The 16,485-nt window shown below is 43.2% G+C and overlaps 1 protein-coding gene across 5 annotated transcripts in view; it reads right to left on the reverse strand.

The window, feature by feature from the left end:
• DCLK1 (doublecortin like kinase 1) overlaps positions 1-16,485 on the reverse strand; it is a 347,909-nt gene that overhangs the window by 95,310 nt on the left and 236,114 nt on the right. For all 5 annotated transcript variants that reach the window (XM_039547110.1, XM_039547101.1, XM_039547119.1 and 2 more), the window contains exon 5: positions 12,122-12,238. In XM_039547110.1, coding sequence (XP_039403044.1) covers positions 12,122-12,238 — 117 coding nt within the window. The remainder of the gene's footprint in view (positions 1-12,121; positions 12,239-16,485) is intronic.

Below are 16,485 nucleotides of genomic sequence, written 5' to 3' on the forward strand. Positions count from 1 at the left end.
CTGTCTCATCTCTACTAGGATTTTTCATCAAGCCAGCTATCTCAATATAAAAACACTTTTCTCAGGGTGAGGGAGCCGTGAAGACAGACTATTATTGCAGTGTTTTAGTCAATAGACTAGGAATGTCAGTGGTAACGATCAGTCTCAGCCCCGCAAAAGACAGGATCTCTCCTCAGGGAATATCATTCCAGGCTCCTGAGTGTCCATGGGGATTTTTAAATCCACAAATCCCAGAAATGGATCACTGTCAGTCCCAAAGCATAAGGATGTGCGCAGTACACTACACTTATAGGGTGGAGTCAAAAAGTGATATATTTTTCTGCATTGATATTTTGCTATAAAGATGAATAATTGGCCCTCGTTTCCTCTCTGCTTTTTACCAGAGTTCATCAGGTATCTATGAATTTTGACTGCCAACTCCATGTAGTGTGTCAAGTAAAAATTAGCTAAACCTGGTGACCAGCTATTGCGAAAGTAGGAACAATCTGTCTTTTGCCTAATTTGGAAATTTGAACAAATCAGTCTGGTTAACTGATTAAGGCTAGGATTTTTGAAGTTAAAGCCAACTCTCTCTTAATTTCCATAGTATCTGGGCATCTAACTCCCTTAGGCTCCTTTGAAAATCCGAGTCTAAATGTCTCTATTTCCCCATTTTAAGCCTTGATTTTATTATGTATATAGATGTTATATAAATGATAAATTTTAATTTCTTCAGGATAAATGCTGAATACCATTAGTATAAGTAAGAAATTAAAAGAACCCAGGATCAAAGTAAAAACTGATCTTGATATCCCTAAGAGTGCAGGATTACTTCACTACTTCTATAGGCTTCTACCTCTGGTTGCAGGGAGAGTTGTGCTTCAGCACATTTATGAAAAAAATGTTAGCTAAACATAATAGTGTGGATATAAATATGTCACCCCACTAAAGACAATCTGATATGTCAAGTCCCTGCCTTGAGGACCTAAAAGGCCTTCTTGAGATATACCTGACCAAGGTGGTTGAAGAAGAGTGGTCTCTCGGATGGCTAAGAATGAAATCTCAAAGCAAATGAAAATGTACCTTTTTGCAATGGAACACAGCCACCTCTCCTCTGATACGGTACAAGACAGCACTCTGTTTACCTCAGCTCTCATTAAGATCCCATTTGTGTATGCTACAGCCCTATTTTGTTTACAGATGTATACAATTTTAAACTGGCACTGGTTTAAACTTGGTATATGATTCCTTTGCTGGAACACACACCACTAGATAATATAATACACTGCATAAATTCTTTATACACCTTGTCCTCTTCACAGAAGATATAGGTACCACCTAAGTTACACTGGTTTTTATTACACCTCTTGCTACTGAAAACCTGAAAAAAATACATAAGTTTTTACTCAGAAAACTTTCTGTAATTCCTGTGAAAATCAAAGTGCAATTTTTGGTTGTTTTAATTTATGTGACTCATCATGAAGCTGAAGGAGCACTTGCTTCCATTTCCATTAAAAGCTTACCCACATACCATGAGCAGACTTTTTAATCATGTCTTAAGCAGTTGTAAAATTCCTTATCTCAGAGGATGGTGGCAATGAGGCAGCAGCTCTATGGTGAATTTTTATTACTTTATAAGTTACCTCTCTCTTCTAAACCCCTGCAAAATTTATTTCTCCAAACTTACACCTGAAAAAAAAAGTGTGAGCTCCTGTTTTTATGCTGATTTTTTCTTCTGTTGAAATTTATTTTTTAAGATATTTCATGCACGTTTCCAAGAATAGCTTAATTGCTATTTGCTGTACTAATTGAAACATTTGTAAAAAAAACGAAAAATACAAAAAAAAAAAACAGCAAATTTTTATTGTCTGAGATTTTGTACAAGGTAGTTGCAAATAATTATTGTTCTTTGATTGGCTTTGTTTTTTAAATAGTGTCCTCAAATTCAAGTCTCTGGTATTTCTTATTATATCCTATTTACAGATACAATAGGGGCAGTGATAAAACAGACAAGCAATGAATTCTGCTAAAGGTCAAATGCAAGGCATTATAATTTAGAAGCTACTTTAAAAAAATAAAGAACAGTAAATAACAAAACATGGCTCTGTCAGGACAACCTAATGAAAACATAACTCTCTCCCATTAAAAATATAAAGAAAAATTTACCCATTTTGTTCAGTACTGCAATCTGACTGCTCCTATGGAAATCACTTCCTAATTATAGGTGATGCAAATAGCATTGCTTAAAACTTTCCAACATAAGATCCTGTTTTTATTTACTTTATAACTTTAATGGTTTAGACAAATTTTCCATGCCAACTGTCTAACTTGGGCTGAATTGTTTTGGAAAGTTTCAGCAAAAACAATGCGGTCATTTATCAAAATGAGTTAGGGAAAAATGACATTTTCTGAAATTTTCTTATAAATGTTTCATTGAGAAGCTCTATCCCCATTCTTTGGGAGAGGGATGTGAAAATTGGCAAGATGTCTACCTAGTACAGGGGTGGGCAAACTATGGCCCGGGTGCCATATCTGGCCCTCGAGAGGTTTTAATCCTGCCCTCAAGCTCCCTCCAGGGAGCGGGGTTGGGAGCTTGCCCCGCTCTGAGCAGCTCCCAGAAGCAGCGGCATTTCCCCCCTCCAGCTCCTATGTATAGGGGCAGCCAGGGGGTTCTGCATGCTGCCCCCACCCCAAACGCCACCCCTGCAGCTCCCATTGGCCAGGAACTACAGCCAATCGGAGTTCCATGGGTGGTGCCCGTGGACGGGGAAGCGCATAGATTCACCTGGCTGCGCCTCCGTGTAGGAGCCGGAGATGGGACATGCCTCTGCTTCTATGAGCTGCTTGAGGTAAGCGCCCCCCAGAGTCTGCACCCCCTGACCCCCTCCCGTGCCCCAACCCCCTGCCCCAGCCCTGATCCCCCTCGCACTCTCTGAACCCCTAGGTCCCAGCCTGCAGCACCCTCCTGCACCTCCAACCCCTCATCCCCAGCCCCACCCCAGGGCCCACACCCCCATCCAGAGCCCTTACCCCCCCCCCCGCACCTCAACCCCCAATTTCATGAGCATTCATGACCCACCATACAATTTCCATACCCAGATGTGGCCCTCAAATCAAAAAGTTTGCCCATCCCTGACCTAGCATCAGAATGGGGGCACAAGAGGAACAGGGCTTGTAGGAAATGGAGCAGAACAGTCTGTAATCACTACAGTACACTTCCCTCTGAACCTAGAATAAAACCCAGGGTTCTTGAGTCTCTACATTCCACTGGTGTGAAATCTGATGGCTAAAAGTCTGCCTCCTCTCCCCCGGCACCTGGCTCACATAGCATAGTGGGTTGTCAATCTCTATCAGTTACTCTGTTAGCTCAAGTGGCAAAGGTCTGTGCTGTGGATTCTAAAGGTTCCAACCGTGTTGTTAAACCACACGCGAGTCAAAATGGTTCCACATGAAGAAATGTCAGGTTTTTCCTGGTTGCTTTTTTTGAAAATCTGGGAAATGACATACAAAAACACTACATTAAAAGAATGTTAAATTTGCAAAGTTAGGATTTCACAAGCAACCTTAAATCTGGCATTTCCGATTTCAGACCCTTTGTGCATATGCATTGTGATACTGTCTTTAGTTAGATGATCCCACAGTTTCCCCCCCCCGCTCAGGACCTCTGCCTCATTCAGAATACAGGATGGGCAGTGCTCACTGAATGAGCAGCTATCCTATATTTCATTTTATCCTTTTGTTCAGTGTATAGCTTTGTGCCTTACTTACTGCACACCAATCAAACCATACTCTGAATACAGTAACTCCTCACTTAACGTTGTAGTTATGTTCCTGAAAAATGCGACTAAGCGAATCCAATTTCTCCATAAGAATGAATGTAAATGGGGGGGGTTGGGTTCCAGGGACATATTTTTGCCATACAGTACAATACTGTACTATAGTTGGGAGGTGCTGTGGACAAAGCAGGCAGCCAAACAACGTTATAGCGAAGCATTGCACAACTTTAAATGGAGCATGTTCTGTAATTGAGTAGGGATGTAAGATCGAAACAACGTTAAGCGAGAGGGCGTTAAGAGGGGAGTTACTGTACAAGTATTAATTTTCTTATGAGCTATTCTGTGGCACTCAGTACTGTAGCATCTGAGTGCTTCACAAACATTAATGATTTAACTTCACAAGACCCCTAGAGGTTAGGTGGTATTATTCCAATTTTACACACATGGGAACTGAGGCACATAGAAATTAAGGTCAAAAGTCTCCACTAATTTCAGTGCCTGATTTGAGATGCTGAGGACTGGATTTTTATGAGAACTTACCATTTTACAGCACTATTTGTGTTCAGAACGTAGCTCTCACTGATTTCGACTGAAGGTGAGAGAGCTCAGCCACCATTCTGTAAATCAGACTACAGATTTTTATGTTGCCCCCCCAGATAATGAAGAACCCATAATTGGTGGTCACCTGTGAAAAGTTTTGTTTAAGCGAATTGCCCAGCATCACATGGGAACTCTGTGGCAGAGGCAAAAATAGGAACCAATTATCCAGGATGGCATTCAATTGCCTAAAGAGAAACCATACTTTCTTTCCCAACAGTCCCCGGTCTCATTCACCACCCCCATTCCAACCTTCTGGATGCCAGGGGAGTAGTGGGGATGAGCCAGCTGGTTAAACCCAGAACTATAGGACATCCAGAAAGAGCCACAGATCCTATAAGGCAGCAGGACTACTCCTTTGGGAAGGGAAGACTGGCTAAAAAAAATGCTGCAAGTGATATTGCTGCTGACTGCTATAGTGGCATCTTTTCATGGCTAGAGTATATACTCCCAAAGAATGCAAAGTAGCTCAGGAGTCTTTTAAAGAATGCGGGGTTTCATTGTTTTTTCTGAAAACAAAACCCAGCCATCAAATAATAAGTCCTCAATTGTTTGTTGCACATCGGGTTCAATGCCCGAATTCTGCATCCATGAGGCGCAACTCATGGTCACAGCCACCACCATAATTCTGACCACGGCATCTGCTACATCCAGAGCTGACTGCAACAAGAGCTGAGCCACCATACACCCTTCTGCAAGGAAGGCCATAAACTCTTCCCTGGAGAGTTCGGGCAACTTGTCAATGAACTTAGACCTGTCTGTCCAATTGAAAAAGTCATATTTAGAGAGCAAGGCCTGCTGATTCGCTATGCACATTTCCAAAGAAGAGGAAGTATAAATCTACCATCCCATTAAGTACATCCTCTTGGAATCTTTGTCCTTAGGGGAGGACTTGTACATCTCCTGATGTGGGTGCTATCATTTGCTGAAGTTACCACCAGTGAGTCGGGGCAGGATGGAAGTAGAAGCCCTCAAAATCCTGCATATGGATGAAGTACCACTTCTCAAATGCTTTGCTATGGGACACAATGAAGCTGGAGCATTCCCAGAAGTCCTTTGCAGGTTCCAAGAGAGCCTCATTTATTGGGAGGGCTTCTCTCTCTGGAGCTGATGACTGGAGAATATCCAGCAGCTTATGCATATTCTCCTGCAGGAATTCCACCCAGATAACCAAGGTAGAAACCATAAGGCATATTAGGACCTCCTGAAGCATAAAGTCCTCCAGTACCAATGGAGAGGAGGATTCCAGCACAGTAGTGTCATCCATGGAGGACAAGGAAGTGGTTTGCTATGCCGACAATGGGTCCTGTTCTTGCACCACAGGATCTGGTCAGAATAACCCTGGAGGGCCAGAGGGAATGAGCTCAACAGTTGCTTGCAGCTAAGGGGGTCTTGGAGCAGGAGCCACCACTGGTATCAGTGATCTAGCTCTGGAACAGGTCAAGTCAGACCTCAGGGACTGAGGAGTGTCCTATGGACTCCAAGAAGGCCATTGGGCTTATGGATGAAGGATTAGTGGCCAGTAGGCACCATGCCAAAAGACCATGTCCTGATTATGGGACAGATGCCAATCTTGGTATCAATGGTGATCTGAGGGCTCTCTCTGGCACCTATCCAATGATGAGGGACAGGACAATCCTGATCTACATCTTGAGGAGTCCTGGAGGTTCTCTGATGACAACGGGGGAGTCAACGCCAACAGGGCAAGCTAACAATCACATAGATATGAAGCCTAATACAGGGGCATCATTGGTGCCAAAGAGGAATGGGGGATTGGCAGTGGGGGTACTGAATGATACCAGGAGAGGTGCCAGTACTGAGGCTAAGGGAGGTACCAAGCTCGATGAAGGGATGTACTGCCACGACAATGATGATGCTGAAGAATCCCTTCATGTTAAAGGATTCTTCTGTGCTGGGCCCAGTATTGGCCCCAACTCAAAAGCTAAGGCCCAGGCAGCGTGAGCTGTGGTGCCGATGAGCCTGGTAGCTCTGTGACATGGCCAGAAGGTGCTAGTGGCACAATGGAGGATGAGGCAGTAGAAGCTATGGCACCAGCGAAACTCTTGAATCTGTAGTGAGTCTGAGATTGAGAAGCAAAGCAGATCTTAAGCCGCTGTCGGTGCTGGTGCTGACATCACTGGTACCAAACTCAACATAGCTGGAACCACAGTTGACAATACAGGCTCTTGGAGCCTTCAGTACAATATCAGGGAGCAGTTAGAGGGACCTGTATCCTGTGTGCCAGAGGGAGTATGGTGCTATTCAGCACTCCTCTTGGAAGTCAACGAGGAGTCACCCAGAGTCCTACAATGCTTCCAATTCATTTTGTGGGACTTCTTCCTCAATATACCAGAGGAGGGGGAATGATCTTTCTTCCTCTTGGGGAAGATGGCAGAGCCCAAGCGCTGAGCAGCATTACTGGCTGAATCTGAAGATGACCACTAAACAGACAAGGGCCTCACTGCCTAAGTGGGCCTCATGGCCTACTCCAGCAGGTGCTGCTTCAGCCGCAAGTTTCTTACCACCTGAGTCCTCCTTGTGAATGACTTCCAGATGGAGCACCACTCTTGACCAAAACACAACAAGCACCATATGTGGGGATGTGACGGGTTGGATCACAGAAACCCCGTTGGGAGCTGCCACCCGATGTGCCCAGACTACTGCTACCACTGCTTTCCCTGCCAGCTCAGGACTCCAGCATCCTGTCTTGCTGAGCCAGACACTCCCATCTGCACCAGCAAAGACCCAGGGTCTGAATTACTTGACCCAAAGCAGCAGATTTACCTGAAAGCAGCTAACAGAAGTGTTCCTGTCTTTAGCACTCAGATGCCCAACTCCCAATGGGGTCTAAACCCAAATAAATCAATTTTGCCCTGTATAAAGCTTATACAGGGTAAACTCAAATTGTTCACCCTCTATAACACTGATAGAGAGAGATGCACAGTTGTTTGCTCTCCCAGGTATTAATAGTGTCACAGGGGATCATTACTGGGAATTGCCCCCCCCACCCCCAAACAGACAATGCTTGAACCCTGGTGAGGGCATCGTGCAGAGCAGCCAACTATTCTAATTAATACTAAACTTTATTGAAAATACTACTACTATATACAAGAAATTTTTCTCAGAAACTGAGACAAAGTGCAAAGTGAAGAACACCACAGAGCTCCGACTCTAGCCATGGGCAGTAAGAAGGAACTGAGGAGCCTGGGATAGTGCTGCCCTTATATGGCGAGGGGAGGAGCCAGGGCTGCAGGGTGCGAGTGGCACCCCACCAGCTATTGCTAGGTAAAGTTCTATGCTTGGGTGTGCAGGACAGACATACACCGAAGTAGGATTCATGGCTGCATCTACTTGAAGAAGAATACAGAAGTTTGGAGGAGCAAGGAGTACACCATGATATGGGGATTAGTGATTTGGGTGGAGAGAGGCGTCCTGCGTTAACATTGTGTTTTACCCATTCTGCAGCACCCAAATGGTGACTTAAGAGGTTGTGATCTACTGGACATTGTAGCAATTCACTCAGGCAGAAATGATCTGGTCCTTATTCCAGTTGTACAGCCCATACAATGTAAGAGAGCAGATTTGCACCACATCAGAGGTTTGGAACATAAGAACGGCAATACTGAGTCAGACCAAAGGTCCATCTAGCCCAGTATCCTGTCTTTCAACAGTGACCAATGCCAGGTGCCCCAGAGGGAAGGAACAGAACAGGTATCCACCTGTGATCCACCCTGCCACCCATTCCCAGCTTCTGGCAAACAAGGCTGGAGACACCATCTCTGTCCATCTTGGCTAATAGCCAATGATGGACCTATCCTCCATGAATGTGTGTCCAGAAGGTTTGATAGTTTTTTTCTGATTTGGCTGAGTGTCTGAATTATTGCTACAGAGACAATATGAAAGGAATTAATAAGCATGGAAGAACATCAATAGGGAAACTGGAGGCAATTTTTCCCTCTTTGTTCTTTAATAGTGTTAGATGAAATCCTGTAGGTAAAAGTGAACGGGTTGTAAAAGGAGGTTGTACATTTCAGCAATTGAGAGCTTGGCAGACAAAAGATGTGTGTGTTAATCATGTCCTGGAACATTGCTGAAATAGGGTACACTTAAGATTACATGGGCAGCCTTAATGCTGCATTTCCTGGTTTTCAGAAGTTTGAGTTATGCTCAACTCAGTGTTCTACAAGGGGATGACATATCACTAAACAACCTTAACTTTGCTTCAACCTACTTTTTTGCCACTGAATTTATTATAAAGCCTTGATTCATTTCCTGAACACCATCCATCATGTGCACTGAATGAGGCAGGGGTCCTGTGGAAATAGTATGTGATCATGTGATTAAAGACTGTTATATGCACAAGCAGGCCAAATTAAGATTGCATGGGCAAATTCTGGCATTTCCTAATTTTGGAGTGCTTGACTTTGCAACCTTAACATTCTTTTCTGTATGTAATTTAAATGGTCAGTGTTTCACTCTCTATCTTAATAAATAATTATTTATACAAAGTGGAACAGTTGCAACAGAAAAGATAGCAGGACTCTCCATCCCACCCATTGGGGAGGTCACCTAGTATGTAGAAGACCCAGCTACCAAATTAGGCAGAACAGAGACTTGAACCTCTGTCTCCCACATCTCAGATAAGTGCCCTAACTATTTGGCTATTGGTTATTTTGGAGTGGGTCAGTCTGTGTCTCAAAACTTCACAAGTCTCATTTTTGTCGTGCATTGGAACAAAAATAAATTGCAAGTTTTAATTCTTTCACAATACAGAATTCTTGCTTTCTGGCCAACCCTGCTATTACCCTCATGTCCAAAACCATACTGTGTTAACATATTTGCCAACATGTAAAAAATGTTGCCAGAATATTTTTTCTAAATACACCACAAGATTTGGGGTCTGCCAGAGGGATCTCTATATACCTAATTTGTGCACAGAAGAATGGTGACTTTGCACAGAAATGTTGATGAACACATTAATGCAGTATATATTAAGCTAATTCCATCCTAAGTATAGCCTTAATGTCAATGCAGAACCAATACGACAGCTAACAGGCCCTCACTTTTTAAAGTTTGATTTAACTTTATTCTCCACACCTATAAATTGCATGGTACTCAATTTATGTTCAGGATCAAGGAACAAATCCACCCTGTTGGGTTTTGCATGTTGGCTTAAAAAACTGTTCCTTACACTGTCTGAATAAATAATTGTCCCCTATAAAAATTATTTAATTCTATTCCCTATATCATTAGTTCTCATTACCTCTTTGCAGGATTCTTCTACTTCTGCTGCTGTTATGGTATCATATTCCTTGGACCTAAGCTGACCACATAGTTCACTGGGAAAGGTGTTCAAACCCTCAGACTTTCCCAGCCAAACTAGGCTATCTGGCAGGTATATGTTAAACAGGTCCATCAGTGAATAAACTAATCCCTATATATAGTTTAAGCAATCTGGGACCCTTAGAGATAAAATACACCATATACTAATAAATATTTTTCACACTAGACACAAGGCAAGAAATGCTCATCATTTTAATTTTCAAAAGGTTTTAAAGGTATAATAAGGTACAGTAACTCCCCACTTAACGTCCTCTCGCTTAACGTTGTTTTGATGTTACATCCCTGCTCCATTACAGAACATGCTCCATTTAAAGTTGTGCAATGCTCCACTATAACATCATTTGGCCGCCTGCTTTGTCCATGGCTGGCAGCTCCCCCCCCTGACCCCGCCGCATCAGCTTCCTTATGCCCCCCCTCAAGCGCCTCCCGCCCGCCGGCGGACCCTGCAGATCAGCCCCTTCCCCCTGCTCCCCGTCTCCTGCCCACGGCAATCAGCTGGTTTGCGGCATTCTGGAGGCTGGGGAGAGGAGTGAGGATGCAGCGCACAGCCTCCCCCTCCTTCCCCTGCCTCCTCAATGCCACAGACCAGCTCATTGCCACGGACAGGAGATGGGGGGAGCAGGGGGAAGGCGCTGATCCACGGGGTCCGCTGGCAGGCAGGAGGTGCTGGGGGGGGGATGGTCATAGGGGAACTGATGGGGGGCTGCCAGCCCGTTTCATACCCGTATTAAATTGCTTGTTTACAATTGTTTAAAATGTATATAATGCCTTTTGTCTGGCAAAAAAAAAATTCCCTAGAACCTAACCCCTGCTATTTATATTAATTCTTATGGGGAAATTGTATTAGCTTAACATCGTTTCGCTTAAAGTCACATTTATCAGGAACATAATTACAAAGTTAAGTGAGGAAATTACTCTATGGCTTTATTTGCAGGTTGCAATCTCGTGTGTTCTCTTTGGATAGGGTTGCTAACCCACCAGGATTGGCCTGGAGTCTCCTGGAATTGGCATCCCTCGCCCGGTGATGATTGAAAGCAATCAGGGAGATTTTAATAGGATATTTTAAGAAAATGACATTACGTCATGCTGGGAAAAAAAATCTCCCAGAATAGCTTCAGTCAGAGTTGGCAACCCTACGTTGTACTCATAATATCTGCATATCCACTATTAAGAACTGTTAATTGCATATTCACTGGTCACCATTGAAAGGTAACCAATTACTTACTTTTCTCTTGGGGAAAAACTGCAGAGAGGAATTCCAGCCAGTAGTATAGGTGCAGAAACAGCACAAACCAGGGGGATTTGTGCACTGGGGGGATGGAATAAAAATGGGGCCCAGCAAGGCCACCCCTCCCCCAACAACCTCTAGACTTGTGCACAGGAAACCTCCCTCATTCTGGGAGCACTGGGATATAGGGGTGCCCTGCCTCCCGCCACATGTTGTTGGAAAAGAAACAGCTAGAGACTCCAGCTGATAGGAGCAGCTATAAAAGCAGCCAACTCAGGTACCTTCAGACATTCAGAGAAATGTTTATAATTTTGACTGGACTTTCTCAACCCTGGGTTGATTGGCTGTTTGCTCCAACCCTCCTCAGTCTCTTTACCTGAGTTTCATTTCCTAGCTGCTTCATTTACCATCTTCTCCCTTGCCCTTTCCCCTTCATGGGAGAGGGAAGAGTCTATTGAGTGTGTACAGAGGGCTCCATGCAGATCCAAGTTTTTGCCACGGTACATTCAGTGCATTACTGCAGTAACCCTGACTCTCAGATATTAGGATTACTGCAGGTACCTGGAACAATAAGATTTCATGGCACAGAGACCGTGTAAAATGTACCGTTTAATTTTGAAGATTTTAGCACAATATAATCTATTGTTTTTCTGCAAATGATCCCTCTGCATTGTGAGTATTTTTCTATCAGTCTAAGCTGTATTTTCTTGCCTTTTAACTGTCTCCTCCTAGATAAAACCTACCCCTGCCCCTCAAAAAATCAGGGAACTAACATGTTGTTTGTTGCCACCACATTGTTCACTCTGCTTGTGTGTTCTACCCCTTTCCCCACCGCATGTCTATCTTGTCTATTTACACTGTGAACTCTTCTGTCTATTACTCTGGGCTTGTACAGTGTCTAGCCATTCTTGGTTTGTCAGGCACTACTATAACAAACATGACTAACTATAACAGTAGTTACCATGTTGTGGCATTTAAGATTTTGCAATACAGGTATTTTTCTACAATTTAGATTGGGAAATAAACATGGTCTCTCAGAAACCGAGGTAACTGTCTGATACAAAACATGACATTTTAGTGTAAAGTATTGTATATGTATAGTATCTTGCAAAAAAACACAGAGATTTTAACACTTTACCAATTGTATTCAAAAGCATTTTTTTTTTTGCTAGTAGGAAACATTTCTTCTTTGCTTTACCTGAGCTGGTAGAGGCAGGAGACTTGCTGCGTCTAGATGGACCTGGGCTCTTGGTGGTGCTCCTACGTGATGTTGAAGCTATTTTGGTATAGGAAGTAGATTTCACTACCCGACATTCTAAAAGACAAAGAAACTGTACAAGTTAGCAGTTAAGGAAACTAGCAAAGAAATGTTGCAAAAACAGCACAGAAAGCACAAACATTTAATCCATGCTTATATTTATTCCCCTTAAGAAGTTTTATGGGAGAGGGAAGAATTTATTGAATCTGTACAGAGGGCCCCATTAAAATCCACGCTTTTGCCACTCTACAGTGAATACAATACTGCAGTAACCCTGACTCATAAATATTATGTTTACTGCAGGTACATGGAACAGAGAGATTTCATGGCACAGAGACCATGTAAAATTTACAGTTTACTTTTGAAGATTTTATAATCCATTGTTTTTCTGTAAATGATCCCTCTGCATTGTGAGTGTTTTTCTATCTGTCTAAGCTGTATTTTCTAGGAGAACATACCAGAAGACTGCTTTTATATCTCAAAATGTTAAGAGTATATGTCTGATATGATGCAGGTGTCCGTCACTCATGAAAGGTTTGAGGAAAATGAAGCAAGGTTGTTGCTCCTGCTTAATTCTCTGGTGAGCAACAACCCACCCTGTAGCACATGTAATTCATCACAGGTTGAGGGAAATGGCACTATTTGCTCATAAGAGACATCCGTAAAATCAATGAAGGGGCAAAATTACCCTCCCACTTGAGAACACAGCAAGCTGTTCAGGTTAGAGTTTATATACACCCACACGGCCCTTGCATTTATGCCTGCAAAATGGTTCTTGGACTGAGGATGGATAGAATATATGTGCATGAAAACGGAGAGATTACAGTCATAATGGTAACAAATTTCATCATCAGACACTTCACAGAGTTTAAAAAAAAAAAAAAAAGATTTAGGCTTTTTAGCCCAGATAGAATTAGAAGATTCTGCAGCAATGTGTGCACTGAGTTCACATGACAGCATCACTTCACTTTCTTAATTTAAGAGAAACCGATCCACTAATTTATTTGTACATCAGGACTGTCTTCCCGTCTTCCTCCCCACAGGTTCCTTCCAAATTGTTTAAGAGAAACAAAGAAGCTTTTTGGTGTCACTGGCCAAAACACACTGCATATATGTATATCATTTATCTTTATAGTCAATCAATGGCACCTGTGACGTAGTTCAGACAAGAAAGAAGGAGAATCAAGCACAAATAATCAACAGTACCATATCTATCAACAAGGGATGTAATCAAGTATATTTCTAGTGGCTATCCTAACAATTTCCAGGACCTCAAGCTACTGGAGTGGATAGGAGGAGGAATTGATGAGTTACTAGGGAAGTGTCTGGAGGAGACCTTGTACCAGTGATCAGCAGAAATGCGGAATGCTTTTGCTGTGCTCTAAAAAGGTAATTGCTAGATGAAAACAGTAATACACCAGGGTAAATTTTTCAATTGTATTTCCACTAGAAACTATGAGAGAAACTTCACACTAATATATTTACATCAAAAGAAGGTCCAAAAACCTTCTGCGCATGTCAAACACAGGAAGTTCTTTAGGTCAAGGTTTAAAACATAAGGTAATATAATGTGTCAAATTCTTTGTTTTTTATGGAACTAATGCCACTAATGATGCATACTGGAAAAAAAAAGATCTGTAAGTGTATAGTATATACTTTGAATACACATCCATACCAGCTGATCAGTGAGGAAGGAAATGTGTTTAGATACTACATTAATAGGCAGGGCTGTCCCTAGTGGGGTGTGGGACATAGGCACAGAATTTCTAATATGCCAGGGGGTGCTCCCCCTGACTCCAACTAGGCCCCGCCTCCACTCTACCGCTTTCCCCAAAGTGTCACCCCACCCTGCTTCTTCCCACCCCCACTCTGCCTCGCCCCACCTCTTCCTGCCCTGCCCCCACCCTGCCTCTTCCCCACCCAGTTCCTCCCCCTTCCCCAAGGATGCTGTGCCCTCGCTCCTTCCCCCTCACCCACAGCACATCCTTATGCCACAAAACATCTGATCCACGACAGGCGGAAGGTGCTGAGAAGGAGGGGGAGGTGCTGATCAGTGGGGTCCACCAGTGGGCAGGAGGAGCTGGGGGGAAGAAGGAGGTTCTGGTAGGAGGGCTCTTCCTCGCCCGCCTATCACTCGCCTCCCTGTTTGTCTCCTCATGCCACTCGCCCACCCGCCTCCTCTCCCCGCTGCCTCCTCTTGATTTTATCGAAGAGTGGGGCCCTCCAAATCATGGGGTCAAGGGCAGTCTCTCCGATTTGCCATACCCAAGGTGCTATGCAAACCACTAATACAGATGGATCTCATCACCCAAAACTATTAGAAAACAGTCTAGTTCACTTGACAAGTGCAAATCCCTCACATACAGTCCCTTAAAAGCAAGGAAATATCTAGTTAAGAGAACTTTCCTTACTGTATATTGTGGTTAGATGTTCTGTTGTGTGTGTGCGCGTGTTCTCCCTGTGTGCTGTCCCAGCTCTGCGCAGACTTCTGGCATGGCAGAGCTCAAGCAGACCGCAAGATCCATTAACGTATGAAGGCGCCCAGCCAGGTTTATTGTTGACAAAAACATGGTATTAGCACTTGGCAGACCCTACAGGGATACTAAAACATGTATGCCCATGACAATGGACGCAGCTAGACTGTGGCCTGGAAAGGCAAGCATGTGGGATAGGTGCCTCTGCTGCACACACCAGTGTGCGGCAACTTTTATCTTCAAATATTGTAATAGTACTAGACAAAGAGTATGGGCATGTCTACACTGCAGCACTACATCAGTGCACCTGCGCCAATATAGCGCATCTGGTGAAGACATTCTATACCAACGGGAGAGCGCTCTCCTGTTGGCATAATTGCTCCATCTCAGTGAGAAGTGTAAGTTCCTGCTGACAGACTGGCGTAGACAGCGCAAAACTTGCATCACTTGGTGGGGGGCGGGGGGGTTCCACACTCCCAAGCGATGTAAGTTAGATCAACTTAACTGGTAGTGTAGAGCTTCTCTAAGTTTCCACTGAGGAATTTAACACTATTGTACTACTAAGCCTCTGCTTGCCAGACAGACACTGAGATTAATAGGTCTTGACTTTGTTTCAAAGTTTATATACATGATTCTGCTGCCACATCTCCACTTGGAAAACTAAGCTGTAATGTAAGCTAACAGTTTTCACTAAATAATGGAATTAATCACCCCAGATTGGCCACTTCCATACATAAAGACTAAGTCAGCTGCAGCAGTATTGGGGAGGGTATAGGGCTAGGTAAATTACATTAAAAATGATTAGAAAGGAGAACAGAGAAGAAGTAAAAGGTGATTTCAGAGTATGTTCAGATGGGATTCAGAATGTTTGGCAAAGGTCTATTATTTCCCGTCACCACTATCTGATATAGACTGATGAAGGATCAAGACAGTTTGGGTGTAAATGCTGATTCTATGCACAATAATACAAAGAAAAAGTGAGTCAACACTTATGTATTACTACAAAACTCAGTTCCAAGATGCAGAATGCCAGATAATAGATTTCAGCAAGAATATCTAACAATAAAAATGTTATATATTATACCACTAAGAAAACTGCAAAATGATGACTAGAACAGACAACCACAAAATATGAGCAGTACACATACTGACTGTGGTTCTTTGAGTTCCATTGTAGCAAGAAGCATTAGCCTATGAGGTTCAAGACATCTGAACAATATTACCAATTATCACATTGAGAGAAAGAGGAGAGATCCAAATGATAGGAATTTATACCACTGAGCTATCTTAAGCTATACTGGGTCAGACCAAAGGTCCATCTAGCCCAGTATTCTGTCTTCCAACAGTGGCCACTGCCAGGTGCCCCTGAGGGAATGAATACAACAGGTAACCATCAAGTGATTCATCCCCTGTTGCCCAGTCCCAGCTTCTGTCACACAGAGGGTAGGCACACCATCCCCACCCACCTTGGCTAATAGCCATTGATAGACCTATGCCCCAGGAATTTATTCTTTTTTGAACCCTGTTATAGCCTTGGCCTTCACAACATCCTCTGTCAAGGAATTCCACAGACTGACTGTGTGTTGTGTGAAGAAATACTTCCTTTTGTTTGTTTTAAACCTGCTGCCTATTAATTTCATTTGGTGACCCCTAGTTCTTGTGTTAGGAGGAGTAAATAACACTTCCTTATTTATTTTCTCCACACCAGTCATGATTTTATAGACTTCTTTCATATCCCCCCATAGTCGTCTCTTTTCCAAGCTGAAAAGTCCGAGTTTTATTACTCTCTCCTCATATGGCAGCCATTTCACATCCCTAATCATTTTTTTT

The sequence above is a fragment of the Mauremys reevesii genome, linkage group 1 (genome assembly GCF_016161935.1).
Source record: "Mauremys reevesii isolate NIE-2019 linkage group 1, ASM1616193v1, whole genome shotgun sequence".
Taxonomy (NCBI): domain Eukaryota; kingdom Metazoa; phylum Chordata; order Testudines; family Geoemydidae; genus Mauremys; species Mauremys reevesii.